We start from the raw sequence: 12,634 nt of genomic DNA on the forward strand, positions 1-12,634 counted from the left end.
CCGTCACACTCCACACACATCGAGATGTGTTGGGGCTGCGCTTGATGGAGAAATTAGCATCCATGCCTCCTCTTTTACCCGTTTGTTTTAGCGTTGGATATTGTTGCACAGTGGCTTTAAAAGAGTGTTTTATATCTTCTGGTTGTCGGTTCGTCCGGCCCATTCTCTTGAACGCTATTTGAAGTGTTGTCGTTTTGGACAGACATGGATTTAATAAATTGCAACATGACCGGTTGACGCAGGCATACAACGTGAGGCTGTTATTCTATTTAATTATTTATTTTACATTTGTGTGAGTGCATACAGCTGCAGTCATTGTCAACATTAGTGTAAAAGCCATCTATCCTGCATTAGTTAAGTGGAGTCAGCAGCTACATAAACCTGAAGTATGTGCTTGGTGTTGAATGTGTGTTGGAACACGAATTGGTGCTCTTGGACGAGGCGCCTACGCCATAAAAGAAAAAGAGAATAAAAAGCCCCTGAAAGACTGCGTGGTGTGTAAGATGCTGTGATAACAACCCACACACTGCTTATTTTGACTCCTGCACTTGTGTTTTGACTGAACTTCACTTCAACCCGTCCTCACCTCAAAAGACACTGCATCCATCTCTGAAAACACACTTTACTGCACACTCTTTACTGCAGACTCTTTACTGCACACTCTTTACAGCACACTCTTTACAGCACACTCTTTACTGCACACTCTTCACTGCACACTCTTTACTGCACACTCTTTACTGCACACTCTTTACTGCACACTCTTCACTGCACACTCTTTACTGCACACTCTTCACTGCACACTCTTTACAGCACACTCTTTACAGCACACTCTTTACTGCACACTCTTCACTGCACACTCTTTACTGCACACTCTTTACTGGACACTCTTTACAGCACACTTTACAGCACACTCTTTACAGCACACTCTTTACTGCACACTCTTTACTGGACACTCTTTACTGCACACTCTTTACCGCACACTTTACCGCACACTCTTTACCGCACACTCTTTACCGCACACTCTTTACCGGACACTCTTTACAGCACACTCTTTACCGCACACTCTTCACCGCACACTCTTCACCGCACACTCTTTACCGCACACTCTTTACTGCACACTCTTTCAGGTACACCGGTTTTCTTTTCACCATTTGCATCAACAGAATCCCACCATTCATGTTCCTGAAAAGACTGGACGCAAAAAGCTTTTCTTCAATCTTCGCCAGACGGAGGATGGAGAAAGAAAAATCTCTCCCATTTAGAATGGAGCATGCATGTGGTGGCAGCGCAGACCACTGTGGGCAAACATTCTGTATGCATGCAAACTTAAGTTCAAGTGAACTGGATTCATGCAATGTTTCTTTAGGTGTTAATAGGAAACATTTGGACTGACACAAAGATGTTCATGTGAACTATTTAGTTATTGGCTATCATGTTGGTCCAAACTCTGTGTCGTCTCATGCTCGTAGCTGCCAGTAGCTCCTCACAGGACACCGATTGGTCCGGTCACTGGCTTGCAGGACAAAACGCATCACTTGAGGTGAAAAAGGCCCATTAGCGGTTGTTAACCCCGAGTGTTAAAGTCTCATATTAGCTTCAGCTGAGAGGATGGAGGATTGCAGCGACCCATAACTCTTTCGCTGTACCATGTGAGAGTACTTGAAACAATCCAAAAGGTTTTTCAGGAAATGTGGCCTCGATTTTAAGAAACACTCGCACCTTTTCCCCATTTGGGTTTCCTTGTTTACAATAAATGCTTGAAACACTTCATGTAGCTCCTTCAGTCCAAACCTAACACTTTAGTCAGTCTGCAAGTCATTTCAATAGATTCACGAGGAACCTGCTCGCCTCGTCTCCACTTGATGTGTCTCGATGATACCTTTTGGAAGCGTCTCATCTGAAAGCTCCCACATGGACATAAAGCAGCCCGCTCTATTCAGAGGTTTCAGGGAACGGATGTGGCTTCACGCCCCGCACACACCTTTAAACTGTTAAGACTGTCAGTCATGTGTCGGGAACACACTCCACCAGCAGAATTCTCAGTAATGGAGCGACTTTTTGTAGCTCAAACCTTTTACTTCTAATTGCCTTCTGTCACCCTTGATTGGGCTAATTGTTTTCGTTGCTCCGTTCGCTTTTGTTTTCTCTTCCTACCGAGGAGGGAGGGATGAAAAAGAAAAACCAGATCATTTGCATGTCTGTGCTTCACGTGTCTATGCGTGTGAGTGTCCTTGCATAGACTGTTGTGTGTGTGCTCGCACGATCTAAAGAGGCTTTAATAGCAGACGTCCTCACAAATATACACTCACATCTCAACACTGGCTGGTTTTTGACTCAATATGATAGTAGTGGAAATTTTCCAAAAAAAAGGCTCTGTGTGTAAGAGTGCCATTCATAGAGAGTGCTGGATTGTGTGTGTGTGTGTGTGTGTGTGTGTGTGTGTGTGTGTGTGTGTGTGTGTGTGTGCATGAACACACCACCCAGCCTTCAAACGATACAGCCCCCCCACAGCGCTGTGTGTGTGTAGCTGCCGTCAGCCCTCTGCCTTCAACCCCCAGAGAGAGGTCCCTCTTTAAACGGCTTTTCACAACACACACACACACACACACACACACACACACACACACACACACACACACACACACACACACACACACACACACACACACACACAGACGCATGCACAGAGACGCGGAGCCCCTCTTTTTAAAAATGCCTTTTCATTTGACACTCTGATTTCCACCCATTTCCAATGAAGTGATTTCAACTTTTGTCAGTTTTCCATCTAGCGGCTTTGAAATGTGATGTAATTGTGGCTTGAATCTGCTAATAGGGGAACGAGCATGTTAAAAGGCCTGCTGTGTGCTTACACACATACGGTATACACACACACACACACACACACACACTCTCGGAAATCTACAGCCCTGACTTTTTGAGTATCGACAAACCAACTGAAGAGGAGAAGGTGGAGGAATTGTGTAAAGTGCAACCTCTCTGATTCAAAGAGTGGAAATCCTTTTTGGCCATCGATCGGTTTCGCACAACGGCTGTATGAGAGAAGCTGACGTTGACGGCGACAGCTGGGGCTTCATTGTCCAAACGCTACGTTCTATTGACCTCTTCAATGGAGTGAAAATTGACCTCAGATCGAGTGTGCTATCCTCCTGTGAATGAGCTGACAAGAGAGAGAGAGAGAGAGAGAGAGAGGACCTGCGGAAATCAGTCGTCAGCTTGTTAAAGCGAGCGTGAAGGACAAGGAAAAAAGGGCAATGCCGTGAACGCGAGAACAAGCGGATGTAAAAAAGAAGTGGAATGGTGTTTGGAAAGAAAACAGGCAGCGGAGGAAGGAAGGAAGAAATGGCACTTTGGAGACGAGTGCTCTCCACTCTATTCTGCACGGCTGGTTGGCACAGGTCAATGACTTTCTGGTGGAGAAGGGTTCTGGGGGCCAAAGCTGCTCTGAATAGACCGCTCAGAGAGAGAGTGAGTCACAGCCATGTTTTTCCAAGGAGCACAGGTGTTCCTGCTCTGGGTCCACGGACAGACTTTCTAAGTCAAGGGCTCGGCTTTTGAAATTGGAAAACACTGAAGAAGTTATCATTCAAGCCACAGTTAGTTTATTATTATCGGTGAGTGGATGGTTTGGTGGAGATTAAAGACCGAAGCTAATCCAGAGGTCTTGTGCTTTAATAAAAACATGGTTGAAGTAGAATCTCCAGCTGGTAATTGTTGACTTATGAAATATTAATGAAATAACTGAGCTATGATGCACCACGACTACCAATGGTGAAAATACCTCCAAAGCAGCAATCCTCACATTTCAGAATCTGGAACCAGAAACACATTTTAAAGCATTTCTTTTCTGTTGATGGACCAAATCCATTAATCTACTTGTATTCAGCACTACAAATGTTCAAATAAAACCGCTAAGATGACTGCCACGAGTGTTGTTATGATGATGACGAACAAATACTATGAATCTCTACACAATGTTGATTGTTTATCGGACGCCGTGCTTTGTTTCAGACTTGTGTATTTCTCCCTGCAGGTGAGTATAGGCTGTCCAGAGAAGATGGAGCCCATTACCAAGGTGTCCCACATCCCCGCCAGCCGCTGGGCTCTGTCCTGCAGCCTGTGTCGAGAACACACGGGAACCTGCATACAGGTGCGTCGGATAAACGCCGATGTTGTCATGAAGTGACCCAAAACCTTACCTGAACACGAATAAAACACATTTAGTTGCCACTTTAACAATAACCTTAAACTAAGTTAAGAGCTTGTGTTTGTTGGATTATTATTTTAATATCAATTATTTTCTGTGGAAAAAGGGAATGTAGTAATTATATATAATAATATATAAATGCTTTTCATGCATTTGTTGGCATGCTGGTGTTTGTTTGGCATGTTTGTGTTTTGCTCCACCATTAAGAGCCAGACAGATGCGCTTTCCTCCTCTTCGTCCCCTTTTTCTTCTTTTTATTACTATTCCAATCTTCATGCCATTTACATGCACGCTGCACATCATCTGCACAGCTGGAATGAAAGCAAGCTTGAAGATAAAATTGGTGAAAGTTGTGACTGTGTGTGAAAATCAATATTACGGGAGGCACATTCTGAAATACAGCCTCATCGACATGCTTTCCTTGTGGTCCTCAGCGATGCACCTGCCGTGACACAGTTGTATCAAATACAAATCTGACGTAGCTTCAGCGCTTATGAATGGAGAGTGGATTTAACTAGTGGACGTATTTTTGCTGGTGAAACGTTTTTTTGGAAATTTCAAATCTTGCAGCGCGGAAATACAGACTCACTCTTTGTGTAAAAAAAACAAGCCAAAAGTCGTGGCCTACTCTCCGTCACACTGAGGTACGCTGGTTCGATTCTGCTTCCAGTCGCTCGTGTTCATACAACTCCATAGAAGAGAGGACGAGTACGGTTGTATGAGCCGTCAACTTTGCCCCCCCCCCCCCCCCCCCCCCGCTGCTGCACAGAGCGCTGATCGCTTGTTTAGTCTAACTTTATTAATATTGAACGTGTCACGAGTCTAACTCGCATCAAAAGCTCTCCCTCGGGTGCAGCGTTACACCCGCCAAGAGTGAAGTAGATCGGATAAGCGATTCTCGATATATGCGAAGAAGAACACACAGGCTTCCTTGCTTTATAAGCAGTATACACTCACACACACACACACACACACGCATAAAAAGTCTCTCAGCAACACAGATCATCATAGTTCTTAGCCTCCCGCTGGGTGCGGGTGGATCCGTTTGAACCCGGCGCCTCTTAAACATGCTGCTGAGTACGCAAACAAAACCCCCGCTGGCACACTAACACTAACCCACTTTACAGCCGTTAGCTTACGGACGGTTCAGCTTTAAAAGTGCCCTCAAGGTGTATTTCCTAGAAGCCCCGCGCTCGCTGTACATACATGTGTGCCGGATGTACGCAAAGCGCGTGACCAGATGCGTGTTTGTTTCACGGTGTTTTTGCCGTCACAGTATTGATGCTTTAGTTTTACAGCGAGTACTTGAGCCAGAATCCGACCCCGTAGGGAGAGAGTTTCTCTCTCTCTCTCCCGCTTCCATGGCTGGAGGCGGGCGACTGTACAAACAAGCTCACTGATCAGCTGCCACCTCACACAGCAGGTAGAGATGCAGCGCTACGTGAGCAGCGGGAGTCCTGTGCAGGCTCTGAATGTCGGGAAAAGTATGAAATAGCGACGCGGTTTTCCGTCTTGAAAGGTTTATGCACGGGGGAGTCAAAGAGACAATGGAATAAATGTTGTCTTTAATGCACACTAGGTCAAACAGTTCGTACTGGATCAGAGGTCTTCCCTTCTAGACCACTCTTTATAGTCCACGTTGCTCTGAGATACTTCAAATCTTTGTTCATATTTTGATAATTTGGCGAGAACAAACATTCGTTCCGTCTGATGAAACCTTGCTGTGTCTCTTTTATGTGTGCTGACATAACGATAGTCGGGTGTCTCAGAGTGTTCAGGCCTAAATATTCTGAATTTTACGACTTGCTGCATTAATTGCCAAGTTCTATAAGTGCGATGGGACGCTAAATGTGTGCTTTATTAAACAAAGGTAGACTAGAAAGGTACTTTAGCTTCATGCTTCATGTTTGTCTTCTTCACAGATTCCAGAGCATCATGGCAGCCCTTAAGATTTAAATACTTGTAAAGTCTTATTTAGTGGAGATCCCAAAAAACAGAGAGAAACCAAATAAGTTTCCAATATGTTTTTGGGGGGAAATGTGTATAAAATTAAGCACAAGACATTCAATGGTGCAGCCTTAAAAAACATGGATTATTGGGGATAAATATTTCACAAAGTGAAAACATGAAGATGACAATACATATGTGATACACTCATACAGAGTAGATCAAGTTTAATTTAACGAAGGGCGCGGGATAAAAGGGGAGAACTGGATGTTAAGTAGGTCGATCTTTAAGATGTATCTCAGCTGATCGTTGCCACTCTGTTGTGTAGGCCTACACCATGTAGGACACCACATGAAAGGCTTCAATTCAGACAAATCAATATCTGAGGGGAGAAAGAAAAAGTGTTCAAATGAAAATGGAGATAGTCCACGAAAGCCTCGACTCCCACTGGGCATGACATGTTTGTAGATTTGAGGAAAATCAAAGGTTATGGAGAAAAACAGCCGGACAAATCATCAATATTCCTCCGGTGTCAGGCCCTCGCTCCATCCACGTGATGGATATCAGCATTGATGTACTGCAGCTGCGCTGTCAAGTCTTAAAATGAATTATTTCATCAGGATTTCTTCACTTGACAGAGTTCGACGTAAAAAAGATCGGCCCAGATTCTTACGCCACAGTCTCACGCCGAGGCACGCCATGTTTGAGTTCTTCAATTCTGCCAAACAGGATATTTGGAGCATATAAAAGAAAAATCGTTTAAATAAGGCAGCGTCCAGTGGCCACCTCTTAATTATCTAGACTTGCTAAGCAGGTGTGTGTGCGTGTGCGTGTGTGTGTGTGTGTGTGTGTGTGAGTGTGTGTGTCTGTGTGTGTGTGTGTGTGTGTGGAGGGGGAGTAATGGCCACAGACAAATTAAAACACTGATTGGACTGAGGCTCTTTTTGTGCTTAACATCAAAGATGATCAAGGTTTTTTTTGTCCCATCCCATATTTATCATTCCTTTTTAAGAATTACACTTATTTATCAAGCGACTTACTGCAAAGTGTTGCCAAAACAATTTTTTTATTTGTTTGAATTTTTTTTAAAGAAATTAACAAACAAAAGAAAACCAAACCGAAAGTCTGCTGACGGCTTTTGCACTGTCACCTCACAGCACGGGGGGCCCGGGTTCAGTTCCCGGGCTGGACAGCCCTTCTATGTGGAATTTTGCCTGTTCTGCCCGTTTCAGCGAGGGTTCCCTCCGGGCCAACTAGGCTGGAAGGGTACTGACACCGGCTTTTGGTTTCACATGTATTCATAAGCATGTTGAGAAATGATGTAAGTTGTGGTTCAGGCATGATGTCTCTCTGTTTATCCTCCTAAGCTTCAATACTGAGTCAAAAAATAGGAGGAAGTGCCGAGCAGGCGGCATAAAAACGAATCTAAACAGAAACTTTTATTTATCGTGGTCGCTCACTAAATACAAGCTAAAAACAGATCGACCTCTCAGTGGCCTCGCGCTGACTTCACGCCCCTCTGAAGGCTGAAAGGTTGTGATGATGAACCGGTTTACCTCACACACTGGTGACCTACTTTAGTTCAAAAGCAGTGTGTTGTTGTCTGGGCTGTGACAAGGAGCGATGGAGAAAGAGGTAGCACAGACTAGAGCGAGTTCAAGGCAACTGCTCGTTGGAAGATATTCTATATTAATAAGGACTATTTCATTGGTATCAAGTAGGTCCTATGAGGCATTTTAAGATGTTCACTGTATTTATAAAATATACATAGTGTGTGCTATTCACGATTATCCCCATAATGGAAATCCATCTCTATCAACTTTCTGCGAGTGGTTTTTTTTCGTCGTGATCCGAGATAAAATCCTTTATCGTCCCGTTCCTCCTTCCTATTAGGATAAGTGCTGGATAAGCTTGGTTGGCTTCTTTTATGATTTGTATATGTAAAATCAGCAACAAGCTTCACATTTTCCAAATGCGCCACTTAAGGATTATTTGCGAGACTTCGGTGGGCTTTACTGTCACCAAAGAGCTGCTGTGTACTTTTTGCAAAAGCATTGAAAAGGTTGTTTGTGAAGACTTTAGACAGAAGTTGTTTTCCAGTCAGGTTTTTCGTCACCACGCTCATAAGCATGAGCACCGACCTGCACACACACACACACACACACACACACACGCACATGTTGACACTTTACGCGGTGACAGCAACACACAGCCACGAGGGCTCACACACACACACACACACACACACACACACACACACACACACACACACACACACACACACACACACACACACACACAAAATCACACCATGCCTGGAGGGACTCAGTGGGCGGCCGCCTCTTAGTATGACCTGTAATGGATAGCGAAACACACACACACGCGTGCGCGCACACACATCCCAAGTTACCAGAATGTCTGCAGAAATGGAGGAAACCGTGTTTGTTGTGACTCGGCTCATCTTTCTGCTTTGCTGCACTCATATTGGAACCCTGATCACACAAGAAATGGACCGAAAATGACACTTTAAAACAAATAGCTGTGACAGAAATTGAAGAAAAAAGTGTGTGTGTGTGTTTGTGTGTGTGTGTGTGTGTGTTTCTTTGTGTGTTTACATCCATTTTTGCTTGAGAGAAAGAGAGTAATAGTGAAGTCGCTTCAAGATAGCAACACGCATCATGCATTTCAATCTGATGTCTTTTTAATGAACCCACAGATATAGTTAACAGTCTAATGGGATTTTCACCTTCCATTCTTACTATTTTCTCTTCTCCAAAAATGTCTGTGCTACATCCTTGTCCGTCCCACACTACCTTCCTCCCTCCACGTTTGCTCTCTTAAGCTTTGTCTCTACCCGCCCGTGGCACCCGTCGCAATTACGTCATTGTCTGCGCCGGCTTCACTACTATGTATGTACTACGAGTATGAACTACTCTTTGTTCTGTCTCTGCCCCTTAACTGAATTCCCTCTCTTTCTTCCTCGCCCAGTGCTGCATGCCCTCCTGTATCGTGGCCTTCCATGTGACGTGCGCCTTCGACCACGGCCTGGAGATGAGGACCATCCTGGCGGAGAACGACGAGGTGCGCTTCAAGTCCTTCTGCCTGGAGCACAGCTGCAGCGCCGGCAACGGCGGTACGGCAGCCAGCAACTTCTCCAGTTTGACCGGCGTGAGCAACGGTAACCACACCACCACCACCACCAACGCAGCCGCGCCCAGACCGGACTGGGGGGCCGCCACCGGTACCGGTACCGGTCTCGGCCCTGAGCTTTGGCCGGACCATCAGCACCAACCAAACATCGGCAGCAACGCGGAGCAGAGGTCGGTATTGTATCCGATTCCGGTGTCGGCATCGGAGCGGGCTGAGCGGGAACAGCTGGAGAGAGAGAAAGTGAGCCAGAGGAAACAGAAGCTCCAGGAGCTGGAGGACGAGTTTTACCAACTGGTGGACCCCAGGGAGGTGGCCGAAAACCTGGCGCTGCCCGTCCCCCAGGTAGGTCGAGCCATATTCACATGAAATGATACAAAACACTTATTCACTAATAGATGCACCTCCATGTGCATCAGAAATGACTGTGAGACAGTGAATACGTTTACATGCACCAGATATTCCGAAAAAGACAACATTCCCAATAAGCTGTAACACGGCTAATGAAAATGACTATTCCACCCGTTTACATGCAGCCGTGCATATTCCGATTCACGTAAACACGATCCAATGCCGCATCCTCATCACCGGCGCCAGTGGATCCCACGTCTACACCATTCTCACGTCAAAATATGGAAAAGTGGAACGTCAGGAGCAGCTAGTGCCATTTTGCTTCTTTGCGTCAAAATGTTGTTTTTGTTCAACCGTGCGAACACAGCCTTTGAACATCAACTTTGTTGATCTCCAAGTCCTTCATAATGCTTCAAAGTAGTTGTGTGTTTTATTTCCAACCACAGATGTGGGCTTTTCTTTTGGGCCAGCTTTGCAAACTATTGGCTAGTTTACGCCTTTTCCCGAATGTGCTGCATACATGTCCAAAGAATGCTCCTAAAAGCTGAATAAATATGTCTTAGTCGGAAAATGCTCCATTTGGAATTCGGATATAGAATATCCAAACGGAATAAAGAGCGAGACATTAGCAGAAAGTTTCATCTCCGTCCACTGAAGGAGCTGAAGCCTCTTGTGATTGGCTGGAGATCATCGCCTACAACAATAAATCCATGAAGCATCTTTCCGTCCATTATGTCTTAAAATCGTATGAATATAAATTAATAATAAATATAAACTTGATACGGTCTCTCCATTTGCCCACACGACGTTGTTCTCATCTTTCCCCGGTATTTCAAACACACAGATCATCCATTACATCTCATATTATTAGCGGAGATGAAGAGTTTGTAATTAAATGTAATCAGATGTGGTATTGATGAGCTGCATTTAGAGTGCCGGCTCATATAAATTGCTGCCTATTCACAGGTGAACTGCCTGATGAATCACAGGCTTTTGTGATTAACGGCCTTCGCTTAGCGTCTAAACATGGTCGTCGCTGCAGGCAAGAGCTTTATAAACGTGGGGATGAAACGTCCGTATCATGCTTTAATGGAATAATTGATTGAGAGCAGTTTAAATACAACTTCTATCAGCTTAAAATATTCAGGTTATATAGAATTATGTTGAATTCAAACATAGTTCTATAAATGTATTTTCTTTGCCATTCATTTAAAGCAGTTGATGTTCCAATCCGCTGACTTTCGCAAGAACACCGTTAGATTAATAAAAAGGGATTATTTTTTGTTTCTTCTTCAAGGTGGACTTCTTGTATCAGTTCTGGAAGATGAAGAGGAAGGCCAACTTCAATCAACCTCTGGTGACCTTAAAGAGGGACGAGGTGGACAACCTGGCCCAGCAGGAGCAGGACGTCCTCTACAGACGCCTCAAGCTCTTCACACACCTCCGACAAGACCTGGAGAGGGTGAGTCGTAGATGTGTGTGTGTGTGTGTGTGTGTGTGTGTGTGTGTGTGTGTGTGTGTGTTTGGTATAAGGCCTGTTAAAGTTGTTTCTTTGCGCAATATTCAGGCTAATATTTAAGGGGTAATTTTTATATTTTTCCAAAATGTTAATTAAAATGATCATTGACGGTGTCATTTAAAGTTGATTTTTGCTTTCATGAATATTAATGTTAAATGAATGAGCCGCCTGAAGGATGGAGGCATAATGAAATGGCTGAATGATATATTGAGTGAATGAACGATAACCCAGTGTTGAACATTTTAAGTGAAGAATCCACCAAAACGAGCAGAATTCATTTGGTTCTTCTTTGTGGTTTTTGTTCACTGTGACAGTTTATTCAGTTTATTCAAAAGTCAGTCGGCACAGAGAGGACTTCTTTCAGAGCTCTCTTCTTGCTCAAATAATCAGGTGTGTTTTGGTTCGTGTGCTTCTGGCTTTGGGACGGACGGACTTCAAATTCAGTCTCAGGTGACAGGAAGCACAGAAATTGCGAATATATGTCTCTTGGGATTTAAAAAGTTACAAGGAGAATAGTGTAGGAGGAGGTGGTACCAACTATATATATATATATATATTTATATATCAACTTTTCAAAGACTCTGTTCAGTGGTCACCAGCTGTTGGGGAGTTCAGGTGGATCAGGTGATGATGGATTGCTGCCAGACTGTAATGCTAAACCAAAATCTGAGGTCCTTGTCGGCGAGGTCTTCAACTCAAAGCTGTAGAATCCGTATACATGCACCTGTGTGAAGGTAGGATACAGGAAGTGTTAGTGGGTTATGTTCAAAAGTCTCCCTTGTGGAGCGGCTGCTCAGACCAAAGAACCAGTTGGTGAAGGAAGTTGTTGAGCTGAAGAAGGAGGCTTTTCGGGTTTGATTGTGTCAGAAAAACTCTGGAAATAGCAGCACTGCTACTGGGAAACCAAAAGGACAGCAGCTTCTGTGGACGACATTGACCTCTGTGGACGAGGCGGAGTTTGATAGTTGCACATTTCTCTGCCAAAGCGGGATGCGATTAACTCCAAGATGTTTGGGATGTTACTGGGCTGTGTTTCAGTCTTTATGCCAGCTATAAATGATTACATTCTTTTAGGTTTAGGGTTACTTTCCCTTCCTATTAACAGTGAAAACTACGAGATCTTTTTACTTTATTTCTGGCATTGTATTTGTTTACACAACATTTATGAATAATTCCAGGAAATAAAAGTAAAAGAAAGAAGCTTGCATGCAACGTGCAGTCTGCCTTCTGAAGCTGCGATCAGGAATAAATTATCATCGTAACCTCCAGTATCAGGTATTCATAAATGCTTGCTGCAGTTTTGAGGTCAGTATTTCTCTACTGCCTTCAGTAACACGGCTCACACTTGGCAGCTGAATGCTGACCACTATGTAAATTTCCCTGCTCGGTTTCTCGGATTGGTCGCGCCCCGTTCCCATAACCTCACTCCGGGGCTCATGTTCGCA

At 44.3% G+C, this 12,634-nt stretch overlaps 1 protein-coding gene across 1 annotated transcript in view; it reads left to right on the forward strand.

The window, feature by feature from the left end:
• Nucleotides 1-12,634, forward strand: part of jade2 (jade family PHD finger 2) — a gene marked incomplete at both ends in the record, with an annotated part of 137,792 nt that overhangs the window by 69,092 nt on the left and 56,066 nt on the right. Inside the window, 3 exons of the mRNA XM_079172251.1 lie at nt 4,052-4,168; nt 9,161-9,664; nt 10,968-11,132. Coding sequence (XP_079028377.1) covers nt 4,052-4,168; nt 9,161-9,664; nt 10,968-11,132 — 786 coding nt within the window. The remainder of the gene's footprint in view (nt 1-4,051; nt 4,169-9,160; nt 9,665-10,967; nt 11,133-12,634) is intronic.

This window comes from Pholis gunnellus (assembly GCF_910591455.1).
Source record: "Pholis gunnellus genome assembly, chromosome: 13".
NCBI lineage: Eukaryota > Metazoa > Chordata > Actinopteri > Perciformes > Pholidae > Pholis > Pholis gunnellus.